This window comes from Leuciscus leuciscus (genome assembly GCF_965113295.1).
Source record: "Leuciscus leuciscus genome assembly, chromosome: 18".
In the NCBI taxonomy this organism is placed as follows: Eukaryota; Metazoa; Chordata; class Actinopteri; order Cypriniformes; family Leuciscidae; genus Leuciscus; species Leuciscus leuciscus.
The window spans coordinates 18,520,762-18,539,211 of record NC_138742.1 but is presented as its reverse complement, the minus strand read 5'-3'; the positions used below and the strand labels follow the sequence as shown (position 1 = coordinate 18,539,211).

The window sequence follows — 18,450 nt, the reverse complement described above, 5'->3', positions numbered from 1 at the left end:
ACTGAGCCTGGGTTCTCCCAAGGTTTTTTTTTTCTCCATTAGGTCACCTGATGGAGTTTTAGGACACCATTAGGTCACTTGATGGAGTTTTTCGGTTCCTTGCCACTGTTGCCTTTGGCTTGCTCAGTTGGGGATATTTTGGGGATATTTAATTTAATTTTATCAATCAATAAATTCCTCTTGAAACAAACTTTGTTGTATTATTTAAGTTTAATACTGTGAAGCTGCTTTGATACAATCTGTATTGTGAAAAGCGCTATACAAATAAACTTGACTTGACTTGACTTGACAATAGACATGCGAGCACATGGCACATCCAAACAGACATGACAAATCATGTGCACAAACTAAACAAAACAAAAACAAGAGCACATGGCCAGCAAACATGTGCTCAAACAAAACAAGACACAAACACACAGCTAATGAGAACACTCATAGCCGCGTGCTCACATGGCGAATAAGCATGCATCTGATGTAAACGGACAGAAGTGGACAGAAGAGCATACGGCCCGAGTGAACAACAAGACAGAGTGCACAGAGAATGAGCGAATGCTCATCCCATGCGCTCACAACAGAAGACAAACACACAGAGCATGAAAGTCTGAACCCCCGACACAGAACCTAAACCAAACTAAACCGAAGTGCCAGGATCTGAACACCATGCTCTGCGCACAGAACAATTCACGTGGCCAGAGGAGCGCAGGCCCAAGCTAGCATGGAACCGCACACTCTCACCATGACAAGACAAGACAAGAAGAGTGTCAGAGCTCTGTCACCAAACCAAGAATAAACAGACCGAAGTGACAGAACCCTGACAGTCTATCTATTTCGTTAAATGTGAACAGATAAACAGATTTGTGAACAAAATGTTTTTATTTTTTATTTAAATAATATACGTTTATTTGTTTGATTTCTTTCACAACTTTGGCAACTACGTTGACCACATCTGCCTCTAAATCAGCTTGTTCTTTCTGATGTCACAGAAGAACATGTCGTCCCCTTGGAATTATAAGGTTCTATCTGCGTTCTGAGCAGTTTTGAGATAATGAGCTTTAAAGTTTTTGCATTCCATTTGACTGTGTAGAAAGAACCTTTTTATTTTCTAAATAAAAAGTTCCAAAATGTACACAACTTAAAAAACAACATCACATAATGTAAAGAAGTGGTCACAGGATAAGAATATGTGAATAACTAAATTTTGACAAAAATGTCAGATAGAACCTTATAATTCCAAGGGGACGATGTGTGTCTGATGCCTTACCCTCAATTAGTCAAATTTAGATAATAATATAGATAATAATAAGAAAACCGCATGGCCGTGAAATAATGGACAGCCTTCCTTACAAATGCGATTATTAAAAAAAATGTGTGGCCTTTCAACACCGTTTTTGTCGGAGGCATTGTTGCTGGATGAGCTCAATGAGACCCTTTTCTTAATTATACCTAAATTAAAGGGGTCCTTGATCATGATTTAAATTTAGTTAGTGTGTAAAGCCTGGTTCACACGGGACGATTTTAAAATTGTCGGCCGATTTTCCAAACCTGAGAGACCCCACACACGGGGATAAAAAATCACGGGTCTAACATCCTTAAGATTGTCGGAAGGAGTGAATCGGGGCTAAAATCGGCCTAATTATCCTGCCGTGTGAACCAGGCTTAATGTTGCTGTTTGAGCATAAACACCATCCGCAAAGTTATGACGCTCAAAGTTCAATGCAAAGGGAGAGATTTTCTTTTACACACAGCAAAAACTCCAGTGTTAAATTAACTCTCCTGGGAGTTTATTTGGCTCCACACTCAAGAGTGTTAAAGTGTTAAAATATGAGTGTTAAATTAACACTCAAGATTGTTAAAGTTAATGAGCTAATTAAGTGATTCATTGAGTGATGATTGAGCATTATTGAAGACATCTGATGTTAAGCAGAATCACCAAAGGAGAAAATAAATTTTTAAGCCACCATTATGGTGATCGATCGGTGATTGCTTTAGTTGGGCTCTTGACCCTTAAACTATTAACTTAAAATTTTGTTTGGCTGTTGTAACTGAGTTATAACTGTCAGATGAACAAAAAGAAAAGGTTATCAGGTGGTGTTGATTATGTTTTGTATTCTTGAACATTATGACCTCAACATTTGTCTGTACGCTGCACATTTTACGGAGAACAGCTTCCAGAGGAAAGTACAATGCAGGCTATACGCACAAAAGCCTCTCCTGAAAGACTTGGCTATTCCCATTTTGTTGGAACAATCTGTTGTTTATCACAACTTATATGTCTTATTATTTGTATTTGTAACAGTTCCAATTATATGTTTTATGTGGTTGCTATGATAGATATGATGTAAACGAAGGGCAAAGCTTTGTCTCTGCTAGCTTCTAACTAACGTTACAGTATTGATGTAGCGTTTACTTTAGCTTTTGTAAGGCTGTTAAAAAAAAAATTAGCCATGGTTTTGCATTCGATTACTGTTTGTATTACCATAGTTTTCTGACAAATATGATTAAATAGTGGATGACATCATATCTATCAAGAAAATTACACACAAAAAATGTCACTCTAAAACATCCTGTGAAATCCATGCTTGCAAAGTCCATGCTTGAAATCCGTTCTGGACGATCCTCTTGTTCATTAACATTGTCAGGCTCGAAATGGTTTGAAATTGACGCCATCGTTAATATTTACATCAAAGTAGAGCTTGCGGTTATGAAGGGGTGTGACATTTTCAAACACGTGCTAAGCAAATTTGTCTGATATCCAAAAGCAAGGTTTCAGTTTGTAACTTTAATTGGGACCATGACACAAGTCTACTTTTGGCAATGACATCTTTACACATCATGATGACTTGGATTTTACTGTATTACAAGTTGAGTTACAAGTGTTTATAAGTAATAGTGTGTAGTTGTGTTAAGTATGTGGTTCAAGCCAACTACTCTGACTTTTCCTGGGAGTAGATATATTTGCAAAGCCTATGAAACTCTAGCAGTCAGAGGATTATTAGGAGAAACCGGATAAGGCATGGAAGAGTAATGATGACAAGCTTTGAGAATCTGACAAGGTCACTCCTTGTTCTGTTCTGTCACATCAAAGAAAATACAAACAGAGTCTGCAGACAGTGATTTTCTATACAACTCTTTACAGCAATTCAGTAACATCGAGGCTATAATGTGATTAGCTATCAAGGCATACGGGAACACTCTTTTTTGGTTCACCAAAGAACCTTGAGATCGGTTCTCAAAACAACCATTTTGTCTTTAGTGTGAAGAATATTTTGATAACTTTTTGTGCAATGGAAAGATTCCATGGATGTTAAAGGCTCTTTATGGAAACATAGATGCCAATAAAGAACCTTTATTTATAAGAATAAAGTTGACTGTTAAGCTTCTTTAAAGGACAAGTTCGGTATTTTACACTTAAAGCCCTGTTTTCAGATCGTTTTCAGACCCACAGTTTTACAACGAATGGTAAAACACCTGTTTGAAAGCATCTTTTGCAGCGATTTTTGTGTGAGCATATCAGTGAACACCCCTGACCACTCGGTGAGTTTCACGTCTTTGTAAACGAACGATTTTTCCAGTGCACCTATGCAACCGTTGTATAGGTGGGGGGTGCTACCACAAAAACCTAAAATTCTCGGGACAGCAGCATTTGTCCAAATCTTCACCATTGTATTTCATCAGAAACTATCTGAAAACAGGGCTTTAAGTGTAAAATACCGAACTTGTCCTTTAAGGGTATAGGCATTTTATTCCATTTTAAAGAATCTTTGGTAGTACTTCCAGATTTCATTCATAAACACATTAAAAGCATCCAAAATCATGTACTGTTTGAGTAGGAAGGCCTTCTGCTGTACAATTTATGAAGAATGAACTTCACAACCCTTAAAAAAAAGTAGGTTCTATTAAAATGAAATCAGGACTTCTTATAAAATAGCAATATTTTAGGTGTAAAGTAAAAAAGAAAAAATCTGCGAAAGTAGTAGGTTTCAACTCAAAATTTCAACTCAGTAGTTAAAAAAGTTGAGATAGTCGGATTGAAAAGTTAAAAATCAGTACTTTATGTCCACATTGTTATTTATTTGGTGAGTAACAGTGTAATAAACTGATACAATGACTGACTTGCTGAACACATGCAAAGCCACCTCTCATTGTCTCGTTTGGATGGACAGATTGACAGATAAGGGTGAAGAATTACAGGCGTGTAATACAGGCACAAATCCTTCCCTTTATGTGGAAGTGAGTTTATCCTACATCTGTTTCTGGAAGCTGTTTATACACTACCTAAATAACCTCTCATTATTATTATTTTTTTTATTTTTTTTTGGAAGGGAAATTTGAGACCATCCTTCAGCTAAATATGGGGCAATGGAGGGCAAATAGAGGTGGCGATGGATTAGAAAGGGATGAAGAAGAGGGGTGGAGCTTTTTAAAGGCTACACGGACATTGGTTGACAAGTTCACTGTCTTGAGTTTCTTGTCCAATCCTGGCCATTTTCTAGAAAGGTGAGAATAATATGAGGTCTTATTAGGGGAGTCTGGAGACATTTGTCCGTCAGCGCACATTTAGGAGAAAGGCTGCTGGACAGAAGACCAATACTGTTTTCAGATACACACTGATCTCACTAACAAGCTGTCAGTATGGTAAGATATCTGGAAAGTGGATATGGACAAGATGCTTCAGTCAGTCAGTCAGTGATTTTTATATGGATGCATACTTATGACTGGAATATTTTCTAGAAGATCTAATGAAAAAGTGGATATGTACAGGTTTTTACATTTTACAAGGAGTAATTTTTACTTGATCTAAACCTCTAAACCATATACTTGCTCTAACTTAATGACATCAAGCTGATTCAGTCATATTAAATAATAGTTTTACTTGAATAAAAGGAGTTTAAGTTACACATAAAGCAATTTTTTTTTTTAATGTAGCAAAACTAAGCCTGCCGATTATAAGGCTTGAATTTGAGTTGTTTGGCTTGTTGTGTTTGCAGGTATGTTTACAGTTCAAGTAAAATTCATAGCAGTGCAGTAGTCATTTATTAGTGAACTATTACTAATGTTAAGTATTTAATTTACATGCTACAAGTGATTGACTCCTCTTCTTTGTCTGTCATCTTTAATAGTGTTTGGGCTTGTCTGTGGTCTCCGGATACATGTGGTAATCCTCATTATCAAAAAGAGGGAACATAAAGGGTTTGATAAAATTGCTGAGACTGTAATGGTGCTTTGATATTTGCAATGCCATGTTGTGGTTCCTCATAATCGTTTACGGTACATGTGGACAAAAAGGATTCTGGCTCTATAAGAGGGCTGTATGTTCATGTAGGTGTTAGTTATTTTACATAAAACCGACGACCGGACAAGAGAGACAATGGGTATTTGCTCCACAAGATAATAAGAAACAATGCTTGTTGTATCTGATTAGAGCTTTTGTGCCCCACCAATTAAAAGACCAGACACGAAAAAAGACCAAGAGAAGATAGCGATGGTGAACATGTGTGATGCAGGAGGTGTTAGTTAATGACATTTTTCCTTCATAGGTAATTGTTACTGCTATAATTAAGCACTGTGTTCAGAGATGTTCGGCAGATGTCTTGTAGTTCCACTTCCATTTCAAAGGTCCATACATGAATCTCACATGGTCCAGAATACATTTGATAAAGAAATCTTGCAAATATTCCCAGTACAAGAACACATGATTGCCACTTTCAGCACTGTAATACAGATGATAAAAAAGACAGATCAGGTGCTTATTTTGTATTCCAAGAACATAATATTGAATCTAAAGTGTATACATTTTATAAAATTATATTTAATGTTAGTGTTTAAGAACCTCTTAAAGAAGGCAATGTAAAAAAAAAAAAAAGAAGAAAAAAAAAAGTACTTTTCCATACATGAGATGAGATGTGATCTATTGCTAGAATACATTACTGAAATTGTCATTAATAATGTGTTCTTGTACTGGGAACGTTTGCAAGATTTCTTCATCAAATGTATCAAATGTATTCTGGACCATGTAAGATTAATGTACAGACCTTCATGAAGTGCGACATTCACAGTTCTTTGTGATGCTGAGCACGTCGTTATTTTATTAAATCAAGGAGTTCTATACATGTTGCTTCATTTATTTAATGCATATCCATAACCACAGTTGCTTCAGAGATGTTGAAGGAGGGAATCTGCTTCTCACATTTCTCTCCAAAATCTACCCACAGTAGTTCAATAATATTCAAGTCAGGTGATTAAGCTGACCAGGGCAGAAGTACATATTTGTGCTCCAACTGTTTATGATCATAACACCATCTTTTTCACATTTTAGCAGTGGTGTCTGAGATCATTTTTTAGCAATTGGAGTTCTTTCATTGATGTTGGCTATGTGAAGTTTTCTGTGGAAACATGGTCTTAAGGCTGAATATTGAGGTTTGCTGTCACTTTGCTCCAGTTGTTCTGTGTTATCCTTAACTACAATATGATGTCACAGGCTGGTTGAAGCAGGATCTCAATTGCAGCAGTGTTTATTCAAACAAACAAGATATTACATGGACAGGTTTCTCAGGGAACAAGAACAGAACCACGCATGTAGCAACGACGACAGACAACTAACAGACTGAAAACACTGGACTTATATACACAGAACAAACAAAAAGACAAGAGGTAAGCACAGGTGACACGGATGATGATGATGAACAGGTGGGTAATTGAGGGAGTGAGTTCAGGTGTGGAGACAAGGAGGATTCTGGGAACTGTAGTGAAGACAGGACGATGACAGACGGTGAATGTGACATTACTCCCCCCTCCCCTCCCCTCCCCCTTCGGGTGGCCACGGCGGTGAGGACCCTTCGGGTGGCCACGGCGGAGAAGACCCTTCGGGTGGCCGTGGTGGTCCCTCGAGTGGCCAGGACGGAGGCCTTTGTCCCCCCCCCCCCAAAAAATACTTGAGGAAAGTCCCGGGTACCTGAGAAGGATGGTTAAAAACAGTCTCTGACCGGGCTGATGGGGACCGTGAAGCGGGCTCGGTGCTGGGCAGCGATGAGGGCTCGGTGCTGGGCAGCGATGAAGAGGGCATTGATCTGGGCGGGACCAGCGGCGAAGAGGGCTCTGAGCTGGGCGGGACCAGCGGAGAAGAGGGCTCTGAGCTGGACGGGACCAGCGGCGAAGAGGGCTCTGAGCTGGGCGGGACCAGCGGCGAAGAGGGCTCTGAGCTGGGCGGGACCAGCGGCGAAGAGGGCTCTGAGCTGGGCGGGACCAGCGGCGAAGAGGGCTCTGAGCTGGGCGGGACCAGCGGCGAAGAGGGCTCTGAGCTGGGCGGGACCAGCGGCGAAGAGGGCTCTGAGCTGGGCGGGACCAGCGGCGAAGAGGGCTCTGAGCTGGACGGGACCAGCGGCGAAGAGGGCTCTGAGCTGGACGGGACCTGCGGTGAGGGCTTTGTGCTGGGCAGGACCAGTGGTGAGGGCTTTGCTGGGCTGTCGCTGTAAGCAGTCTCGGCTGGGCAGTCGTCGTGAGCGATATCGACTGGGCAGACACTTGCTGGCTCTGGCTCGACTGGGCAGACGCTTGCAGGCTCTGGTTCGACTGGGCAGGCGGCTGGCTCTGGCGGGCAGGTAGGATGAGGGAGTTTGGCTGGGCTGATTTTGTGTGAAGCATACTTGCAAGCTCTTCGGACGGACATCAAAGGGGGGTCGATCAACTTGGATGTCAGATCAGCACTGTTAGAGACCAGTTTGCGAGCTTTGGGCCAGATGATCCCTGTGACTGATCCAGGACGAATACTGAGCTCCTGCTCGGGGGGCTCGACTGGACTGGCATCACATGCAGGCTGATCTGGACTAGCGTGAAATGCTGGCTCAAATGGGCTGGCGTGAAGTGCAGGCTCGGCTGGACGAGATTCAGGCAGGACAGTCTCGGTGGGACGAGACTCATTATTGCTGTCGCAGGGCCCAAAAGTGAACGAAGACCCATTATGCCACAGCACCCACTCCACGAAGTTCCCCCGAGGCCCATCACCGGCGTGCTTTGGTCTCAGTGTTGAGACCTGCCCGGAAGAAAACACAGAGGCTGGTGTCATCATAATGAACATACGGTACCAAGTCCAAATACCTCTGTGTGTGGGCCTCGAGGGACTGATCCTCCTGGGAGAGAAGGAGGATCTTCACTGCTGGAAAATCCATTTTTGTTCTGTCGTTCTGTCACGGGCTGGTTGAAGCAGGATCTGAAGCAGGATCAGAAGCGGGATCTCAATTGCAGCAGTGTTTATTTAAACAAACAAGATATTACATGGACAGGTTTCTCAGGGAACAAGAACAGAACAACCACACATGTAGCAACGACGACAGACAACTAACAGACTGAAAACACTGGGCTTATATACACAGAACAAACAAAAAGACAAGAGGTAAGCACAGGTGACACGGATGATGATGATGATGAACAGGTGGGTAATTGAGGGAGTGAGTTCAGGTGTGGAGACAAGGAGGATTCTGGGAACTGTAGTGAAGACAGGACGATGACAGACGGTGAATGTGACACATGAGGCATAAGGATTCATGCATGAATAACAGCAGCCTTAACTGTTTGTGCATGTTTGATAGTTAATGCATTAATTAACATTTAGGGGTAAACTAAAAATGTATAAGTGTGATTGCATCCAATAACAAAATATCAAACTAGTTAATTCATTTATCTAATTATGATAAAAGCACAAGTATCATTTGTTTGCAAATGCCATCTGATTTGATTTATTTAATTGTGTTGATGGTCATATACTTTGTACTTAAAAAAGAAAAAGAACTCTTTAAACTATTTGAACTCTTTAAAAGGAAAGGTTTTCATCTGGTTGTTCCTGTGTCTGCTCTTTATTTGTCATGAATATTTCTGGAAATTTTATTTCCAAAGTAATAAAAAATTTTCAGTCTGATGTGTTAAAGCCCCATGAGGTTCATATTACATAGTAATCTGTTTCTTATTAGCCCACTGATGCCCAGGCAGACGCCCGCTCTTTCCTCAGTGAGGAAATGATTTCTGGTGAGTGTGTGAAATTTTTTCTCATTAAATTTGACACATTTTATTCACACTGCTTTCTTTTCTGAGGTCAAGTGTTAAAATAAAAGGTTCTGCTCACACAGCCTTTCACATCCTGTTTTGAATTGTATTATTATTTTTTGTGTCTTTTTATCATCTGAAATCAAAGAATTCAAGGCTGCCTTTGACATGTTCGACACCGATGGTGGTGGTGATATCAGCACCAAGGAGTTGGGTACCGTCATGAGGATGTTGGGTCAGAACCCAACCAGAGAGGAGCTGGATGCCATCATCGAAGAAGTAGATGAAGATGGTAAGTCGCAACACAAAAATGGTTTGTGCCAACCACACTTCAGAAACCAAATGCTCAAAATGGTCCTCTTTTTATTCCTCTATGCATTTCAGTCTGTCCCATCACATCTACGTTTTGCATCCTCAGGCAGTGGCACTATCGACTTTGAGGAGTTCTTGGTCATGATGGTGCAGCAGCTAAAAGAAGACCAAGCTGGCAAATCCGAAGAGGAGCTATCTGAATGCTTCCGTGTCTTTGACAAGTAGGTCACCCTCCGGTCCTACTCGCCCTTATTGATTCTCTGCAAATGCAAATTCATAGTCCATTTCACGCTTTCATTTTTTTATTTTTTTATATACTGGTAAAACATATCATAATTGGGCAGTTGTGGCCTAATGGTTAGAGACACTTGTAAACTTAGCCTTCACATCATGTCAATTGTCACTTGATACATTTTTTCCAATTAAACAAATAAATTGCCAAATTGTCAGAATACACATGAATTTTTCAATGCTTTTTGCTCCCAGATGGTGCAGTTACAATATCTTGCTGGACAAGTTAAAGGGATAGTTCACTTTGAAATAAAATGTTGGTATGTTTTAGCTTACCTCAAGGGCATCCAAGATGTAGGTGTCTTTTTTTCCGCAGTAGTTTCAATTTTGATATTTTTAGGTCAAACCGTTCTTGTCTGTCAGTCATATAATGCAGGTCGATGGTCACCACCTCAAAGAGCATGCACAGAGTCCAAATTAAAACAATTCCCCGTCGTCCAAATTAAACAATTCCCCATCGTAAGTACACATTGATGGCCTAAGACACGAAACGAGCGGTTTGTGTGAGAAAACGAACAGTATTTATATTGTTTTTACCTCTTGTACACAGCCATGTCCAAGTGATCTGAGAGCGCGGGCGGGTATAGATATATACAATAGAAGTCGCCTTGGCTACGGCAGTTCATTGGAACGAAACCGTAGCCTAGGCGACATCTAGTGTATATATCTATACCCGCCCGCCCATCGACCTGCATTATATGACTGACAGACAAGAACGGTTTGACCTAAAAATATCAAAATAGAAACTACTGCGGAAACAAAGACACCTACATCTTGGATGCCCTTGAGGTAAGCTAAAACATAACAAAATTTAATTTCAAAGTGAACTATCCCTTTAATAACAAATTGTTCATCTAGGTAGCAAGAAGTCAAGCATGATCACTGCAGTGAAACCTCTACATGCAAGTCACCTTAATCCATAATTTTATAGAAAATTGCACCCAAGAGTCAAGACCACTTGTGTCTGGGAAAAAAAGTCAGGAAAAGGGGGAAAAAGACATCACTTTCTTATTTTCTTTATCTTACTTTTCTTATTATTCTTCCTGAATGGGAGTCTATGGCAGCCCTATCATCTGTAAAATGATGAAGGGTATTGATAAAGGTGGTCCTGAATACTAATCTGACCTACTTTGGGGGCTCTATGACATTAGCACAGAATTTGATTCCCCCTGTGTTGAAAATCAAGTTTTTAATGTTGTTTGTATGTCTGTGTGGTGTTTTTAATATGCTTTAAGATAAACAATGTGCAAATTAATAAGTCAGCACTAAGTTTGCTGAGTATTTTCTTCTTAAAACTGCAGTGAACCAAAGCCGGTCTCAAAATCGCGGTTTGAAATCGCTGGTGTTTCTGATGTCACAAACTACCTTGTTACCAATTACATCAACAAATGGGTATCTGAGCTGCTGTGAGTGGGTGGAGGCGGGGCTAATTTGCATATTCATAGATCCACATATACTAAATGAGGCAAGAGTGTAGAGTTACATTCAAGCTATTTAAGGCTTGAATAATTTTTTTTTTTAAGGAAAAAACGTTTAAATATGTAATTTTGGTGACCAAAGATGAGTTTTAAGGAATGCAATTATTGACTACAGGGGGACTTTAAGGTACCTGAAAAGTTTGAACATGGCGCCACCTAGAGTTCAGAAGATATATCTGAAAAAAGACCTTTTTATAAAAATGCATATAACTTTTGAAAATGTCCGAAATTCATTTTCTTGATGTCTTTACGTTCCTTGGTTCATGACAATTCCATTGATCTCAATTGTCAAATGTTCTCTCCAAAATTTTGCTGTATATTTAAAAAAGTTTTTTTTGCTACTCCTCCTCCAAATTTTGTCCAAGTTTGTCCCAAAATCATCTCAGATGAACTTTGGACCAAGCCACACAGAAATTACTGAACAGATATTTTTTAATATTCACTACTGTTTTCGAGAAAGTCTTTCAAAAGTCAACCGTGCCTGTGTTTGTTGTCTTATACACTAGGCTATATGTTATCTTTACATGCTGGTTGGTTAGCATACTAACCATTGATCATTCTTTAATGTTGCTCTTTGGCCATCAGGATGAACAAAAGATAAGTTTGCAGCTAAGTTAGCTTAACATTTTAATCATTTAGTGTACTTAGGACAGTGCTTATTCGTTCATTCTCACATTGAAAGCTCATCCTCGGGATTAGCACAGACTTGTGTCCTCTACGCACCCGTGTGGAAAACACCTCAGACCTCACATCAGAGTGTGATGTATTCTGAGCTTAATGAAACAGGCCTTTGCATATGGTTCATACTTATAATTAAGTTATAATAAAGTTATATTGATATGTATTTTTTGTCAAATTTATATGGTTCAAAATTATGTGATGACAGCATCACTTAAACACGTTAATTCATCAGTTTAATAGAGGAAAAAACACACCCTGACAACACAATACAATAATGTTATTAAAATGTTTTTAATGTATATTTTTTTAACAGGAACCAAGATGGGTTCATTGATCGTGAGGAGTTTGGGGATATCATGCGTGCCACTGGTGAGCCATTGGCAGAAGAAGACGTAGATGAACTCATGGCAGATGCGGACACAAACAAAGATGGAAAGCTTGATTTTGATGGTAAAGCAAATCTTATTTATTCTATTTTTATGTGCTACTCTCTTGTGGTAAATAAAGGTACCAAAAGCGGTTTTCTGTAGCGATGCAATAGAAGAACCATTTTGGATTCCCCAAAGAACCTTTCAGTGGACAGTTCTTTAAATAGCCTTTTTCCCCTTTAAATAATCTGTAGAACCTTTTACATTATGAAGAACCTTTTGTGCAATGAAAGGTTCTATTCATGTTAAAGTTTATTCATAGAACCATCAATGCCAATAAAGGACCTTTATTTTTTTTATTTGGAGAGTGTATTAATGCATATACAGATATAAATACAGTACACAAATACTCATTGTGATTCTTTTTCTTGACCTTCGAGTTCTTTTGAATCCCAAAATTTGAGGGAAGAAAACTTATAATTACTATAACTGAATGCTAAGGATGTTCAGATTTGTGGAGTGTGTGAACATTGCCAGGAAATGTGTTTGTATGATATTTCATCTCTTTTTCCATTTTCATTCCAGAGTTTCTTAAAATGATGGAGAACGTCCAGTAAGAAAAACATACATTCCATCCCCTCCAAATCTTCATGAAAGCAAGTCAAGATGTTGAAGAACAATTCACGCTGAGATCTTTCAAGGAAAAGAGTGCTGAGGACACAACAACACCCTAATTTAAATCACCAACTATAAAAATGGGCTGTAATTTGCGAGGGACAGAGAATATTATAGATCAGTGCCCTCTCCTTGGCGATGTTCCTGAGGGACCACAATATGATGGTCTCTATAAATAACTATCCAACCCTTTTAAGAGGAAACCACTTACCCTCAGCTGTCCCTTACCACACCTGCTTCTTCCCAAGACATTCTCCAACCTTCCGTCAAGCCCCTTCCCCTCTCCCTTTACAGTTTCAAAATAGCCCTGCTACAGTATTTACCTTGGAAACTGACTTAATGTTGTGTTGTCATAGAGATAAGAAATCTCTTTCCTTTAGCTCACATGTTAACAGTGTTTCTGTAAATCTATTAAAAAGGCATGTTTTGGCAAACTACCTACTTGTTCATTTGTGATTGTATTATCTAAAATGATCTCCTTGTGTTAATATTATTAATCTCCTTGTGTGTGAAAATTTCAGCTAATTTACAGATAAAAGGAATTCCAGGCTAAATGTTTCATTTCAAGCTATAACTGAGACTCGTGTGATCTTATCAGTCACCTCGCCTATAATTTCACTACACCCCATCAGAAAAACAAGATCATCCCAGCATGTTGGTTTCCAGTACCCCACGTCCAAAATAGACAACCTTTTGGCCATCTAGTAGATCCATAGTGTTGCAGTTTGTATTTATCTTTTCGTCTGTTAGTCTCTTCCGATATTTTTCATACTTACCCTGCGTTCAGGACAGAGTTTTCCCATGGCCAAGAAAGGTCATGAAAAAGATACATTTAGAATCCTTAAGACAACCTTTTGTGCCAGGAGCATGCAAGTTATGCATAATTTATGTTCTGATCGGTCAGATTTCCATGTTTTCTTCTCATGGTGGATAGTGATCCTTTTAATACCTCGTTGTCTTCAGGTTATACTGATGGAGGTATTATTTCATGCCAGTGCTGTAAATGCAATTCTCCAGAGCTGCACTCATATGCAAACTGCACACCCGACCTCTCTGCTTTCCTTAAAATCTCCTTTTAAATCACTCCATTTCTGCCTGAAAGTATATAGTCTGCAACCCCCTCCTCCGAGATCCCCCACATCCTTCTCCAATCCACGTCCTTACGATTCCTCGTTCAGGAAACACATGCTATACATGGAAACTCGAGTTTAGGCTCATCGGGGTTTGGGATACCTGTGTCGCCATTGCAGACTTTGGGTGGGGTAGAGTGGAGATCTAAATCATCTGCTATTCAGGGAGCGCTGAAGATTTGCAACACAGCACCTTCCCAAGAGGTTTAGGGTTTCTCGGCCTGACTAAAGGGAGGGGGGGGGGGGGGGGGATCTCACCATTTTAAAAATGAATTTCCATCTGTACAATTAAGAAAAAAGATTACTTATTTTAAATGATATAACATTATTAGCTTTAGTTCTTTTAATTTAGTAGACTTAGTAGGAATTCTGAGGGTAAAAATCAAAGTCTCATGATGAAAGACTGCTAGGAAATCATGCCCCAACATTAGTGTGGTCAACATTAACATTTCCACAATTACTTTTTACCAGACACAATAAATAATTATTTAATTGTGTCTTTTATCAGTTCTTCCAATAAATACAGGCTTTCTGATAGTAAACACGGCAGATTAACCATTTTCCTGAATTCTTGCAGACTGTTCTTAAAGTGTACTCATTTCACATTTCTATTGGCTTATGGGAGCAGCCGAACCCTAAAAGTTCAGGATTCTAAATCTGGAGGCCTGTGGGCGGGTCTTGGGTGGCCTGTTTAAAGTGTGTCAGAACTGTCACTTGATGTCTAGTCTTTCTTTTGGGGTGTGAGTGCGTTGACCACTGCTTTTCTCGTGGATATAAGTGAGGGAGACTAATCCACAACCATGGTAAGAGTTTAAATAATCTAAGCGGTCAGTTTTGCTAATGGACGCATGAAAACGAAAAATGTGCAGATGGCCTATTAGTCAAAAAAGTATTTCAAAAAGTATATATCTGTCATTATTAAGAAAGGATATAATAAGGTTACAGTAGGCTATTATTAATAGTTCCCTTGCATTTATTATAAAAAAAATTTGCAAGCATTATAATAAAAATTAAAATGGGTCATTCTTCAGGTAGGGTAACTTTTCTTATCCATAATGATGATTTCAAAGAAAACAATAGTGTACTGTTAAAAAAAAATAAAAAATTCTAATTTTGAAGAATAGATTAAAATATAATAAAAACTTTTTTTTAATGTACATCTCTTTTTCTCATTTTAAATAAAAATTGCTTTATATTGGGCTCATCTCTGTCTGGGCAGAGATGTCTGACATAATCTGAGAGTAACTTTATTAGGTGTATTATTTTAGATGCTATTTTATATACATTTTTTGTATTTTATATACATATATACATTGTTTTTTTCAGTACCATCCCACAGCAGAATCCACTGTAAAGTAGCTAACGGCCATGATTTTTCTTTTTTCTTCTTTTAACGATGCATTGTAGTTTTAACATGAATGAGACATGAAAGAGTTAAATTTTTCCAAGATATTAAGTTGCCCCGTTTGATTACGTATATATATATAAGAGTAGAGTGGTAGGCCTACTAATGGCTGTTTAAAATAAGGGATGGTGGTCAGAAATCAGTAAGTGTGTGGAGATTAACATCCTGCTATTTGATATGAAGCTGGTCAGCAGGTTAGGTTAAATGGGTTACCTTAAAGCTGAGGCGACACATTCCAAGGATCCTATTTCGGAATTAGCCTACCATGTACAGTCACTGACTGAGGGGATAACGTGTTGAGTCTTAAAATAGTTGCAAAATTGTCCTGGAAGGGTGTTCTGGGCACCATCTGCTGTTTGCAAGGCCTAAAACCCTGTCTTAATTCATACAGATTAGTAAAACAAAAACAAATTACTCTCCAGAAGAACCAGGATTCCTTATAATAATCACGTTGTAGCCTACTGTTCATGTCAGAAACTAACCGTTCCTAATGTAAGCGCTTTTACTTCACAGACTGACGCGCAACAAGAGGCCCGCTCATATCTGAGCGAGGAGATGCTTGCCGGTGAGTGTACACTCAGAAAAATTATATATCACCAATATCCACATCTTTCTGTCCTATTAAACTTTGCGTCTATTTTAAAGAGTTCAAGGCTGCCTTCGACATGTTCGACACCGATGGTGGCGGTGATATCAGCACCAAGGAGTTGGGTACCGTCATGAGGATGTTGGGTCAGACTCCAACCAAAGAGGAGTTGGAAGAAATCATCGAGGAGGTCGATGAGGACGGTAAGCAAAATGCCACAGATACATTGCACAATATAACACACAATGGACCGAAATATACTATGCGCAAGCTTTTTTCGTGCGTTCTTGTGTTTCGCAATTTGCTGCATTCTCAGCTCTGCCACAAGGGGCGATACAGTAGACACTGGTTTAGGCATAATGTCTTTTACGGTCAGTTATTTCTTTCAGGCCAAATGATTAGTTCACTCCAGAATTAAAATTTCCTGATAATTTACTCACCCCCATGTCATCCAAGATGTTCATGTCTATCTTTTTTCAGTCGAAAAGAAATGAAGGTTTTTGAGGAAAACATTCCAGGATTTTTCTCCATATAGGGGACTTCACGGGGACCAACAGATTGAAGGTTCCAAATTGCAGTTTCAATGCAGCTTCAAAGGGCTCTACACAATCCCAGCCGAGGAATAAGGGTCTTATCTAGCGAAAAAAAAAATATATATATATACAGTACTTCTTAACCACAAATGCTTGTCTTGCACTAGCCCCATGGCGGAAGTACAGACCCAGTGTTTACTAAGCGAACATGCAAAGACCATGTGAAATGCCCTTTACAAAAAAAAAGGTAAAAGTTGGACCCTACCCTACATTTTCTGCCTACACAGAAACACAGAAACGCGTGACCTTTCCGTCGTGATTTAGTAATGCGTGAAGTCGTGGACGCGCATCGCAGACCTAGTGCAAGATGAGCATTTGTGGTTAAAAAGTACACTTTTTTTCTTCTTTGTTTTTTAATGACTGATTGTTTCGCTAGATAAGACCCTTATTCCTCTGCTGGGATTGTGTAGAGCCCTTTGAAGCTGCATTGAAACTGCAATTTGTTCCTTCAATCCGTTGGTCCCAGATGAAGTCCTCTATATGGAGAAAAATCCTGGAATGTTTTCCTCAAAAACTTTAATTTCTTATCGACTTGAAGAAAGAAAGGCATGAACATCTTGGATGACATGGGGGTAAGTAAATTATCAGGAAATTTTAATTCTGGAGTGAACTAATCCTATGGCAGAGCAACAGTTTGAAAAGAATCTTGCTGACTGAAAATTAACATCCCGTTTTAAGTAAAAAATATATGAATGATCCTTCAGGCCAATGGAAGAGAACACGTCAAGTATGTTCAACATCTGTGTTTGCATACTTGCGTATGTGATGATGTCTGTACATTTTGACAGATTAATTATAAGATCTGTTTGGTTAAAAGCATAAAAATGCAAAACTATTGATTGTAATAACTAAGGTACTCCATACTGAAAATTGTAGGCAGCGGATCCATCGACTTTGAGGAGTTCTTGGTCATGATGGTGAGACTCCTAAAGGAGGACCAGGCTGGCAAGAGTGAGGAAGAGTTGGCCGAATGCTTCCGCGTACTGGACAGGTATGTCATTTGATATCTTCCGTGTACACCTGTTTTTTGAATGTGACCTAGTCTCACTTTAGCATATGAAATGCTGTCAATCTGCAGGAACGGTGATGGCTACATCGACAGAGAAGAGTTTGCTGAGATCCTCCGCAGCACTGGCGAAACCATCTCAGAGGATGAGATTGATGAGCTGCTTAAAGATGGAGACAAGAACAACGATGGCATGCTGGACTTTGATGGTATGATGCGGTTTATACATTTTATTTCATTTTACTTGTAAACTCTGGATTCTGATCAGATACTGAAGTAACACAATGTCCCTTCCCCCCCAGAATTCCTCAAGATGATGGAGAACGTGCAGTAAAACAGAGACTCACGGACATTCCTCTCCCCTCTCTCCCCTGCCCACTGAAACCCTTCCCCCTCAATGCCACTCAAACTCACTTTCCCCTTTTTGTCCTCTTTCTGCCTCCATCTCACCTCTTCAGCAGACAGACAGATAAACACCTGTGTGGGGTTTGCCAAGGTTGGGCTCCCACTGACCCTCATGCAAGACCCAAGGAGCCAAGCTGTGGTGTGGTTCATCATGTTATGATGGCGCTCAGTTTGCCGTGAAGCATATGACATGGTAGACCCCACGTTTGTGGGTGTTTAGTCTAGATCAGCAGCTTATTATCGCTGCATAGACCAATGCCAAACCCACAACCACTTCATTGTATTTAAGAACACATGCTTGAAAACAGAATAAAAAATAAAAACACATTGTTTAGTTGGTCTGACATTTTGATTTGTATGGTTTTGTTTTGATCAATTAAACTTTTTTTTTCTCCAGAGTCTCTGACCCCAATTAGTTGACAATTTCTGTATATACTAAAGACTATTACTGTTTATGTAGAAGCAAAACCCAAACCTTTTACAA

The 18,450-nt window shown here is 39.4% G+C and overlaps 2 protein-coding genes across 3 annotated transcripts; both read left to right on the top strand.

Moving 5' to 3' along the window:
* Nucleotides 1-4,501: 4,501 nt before the first annotated feature.
* tnnc2.1 (troponin C2, fast skeletal type, tandem duplicate 1) lies at nucleotides 4,502-13,278 on the top strand. 2 transcript variants are annotated; one of them, XM_082145493.1, is made up of 7 exons: nucleotides 4,502-4,635; nucleotides 8,964-9,018; nucleotides 9,185-9,328; nucleotides 9,455-9,569; nucleotides 12,112-12,248; nucleotides 12,752-12,795; nucleotides 12,831-13,278. In XM_082145493.1, exons 1-6 carry the CDS (start codon nucleotides 4,633-4,635, stop codon nucleotides 12,781-12,783), a joined length of 486 nt encoding a protein of 161 aa, XP_082001619.1. In that variant the 5' UTR covers nucleotides 4,502-4,632; the 3' UTR covers nucleotides 12,784-12,795; nucleotides 12,831-13,278. The 2 variants fall into 2 exon arrangements, with proteins under 2 accessions (XP_082001619.1, XP_082001618.1); XM_082145492.1 differs by having other exon boundaries at nucleotides 12,752-13,278.
* A 1,393-nt stretch (nucleotides 13,279-14,671) lies between these two features.
* Nucleotides 14,672-18,293, top strand: tnnc2.2 (troponin C2, fast skeletal type, tandem duplicate 2). The gene is made up of 6 exons (XM_082145494.1): nucleotides 14,672-14,774; nucleotides 15,890-15,941; nucleotides 16,022-16,165; nucleotides 17,432-17,546; nucleotides 17,634-17,770; nucleotides 17,864-18,293. Exons 1-6 carry the CDS (start codon nucleotides 14,772-14,774, stop codon nucleotides 17,893-17,895), a joined length of 483 nt encoding a protein of 160 aa, XP_082001620.1. The 5' UTR covers nucleotides 14,672-14,771; the 3' UTR covers nucleotides 17,896-18,293.
* Nucleotides 18,294-18,450: the final 157 nt, after the last annotated feature.

What these genes read in the sequence shown, in the direction of transcription:
- tnnc2.1 (XM_082145493.1), top strand. An exon ending in CAGTGAGGAAATGATTTCTG is followed by an intron (nt 9,019 to 9,184) that starts GTGAGTGTGTGA and finishes CTGAAATCAAAG; the next exon opens with AATTCAAGGCTGCCTTTGAC. An exon ending in CGAAGAAGTAGATGAAGATG is followed by an intron (nt 9,329 to 9,454) that starts GTAAGTCGCAAC and finishes TTGCATCCTCAG; the next exon opens with GCAGTGGCACTATCGACTTT.
- tnnc2.2 (XM_082145494.1), top strand. An exon ending in GAGCGAGGAGATGCTTGCCG is followed by an intron (nt 15,942 to 16,021) that starts GTGAGTGTACAC and finishes TCTATTTTAAAG; the next exon opens with AGTTCAAGGCTGCCTTCGAC. An exon ending in TGCTTCCGCGTACTGGACAG is followed by an intron (nt 17,547 to 17,633) that starts GTATGTCATTTG and finishes GTCAATCTGCAG; the next exon opens with GAACGGTGATGGCTACATCG.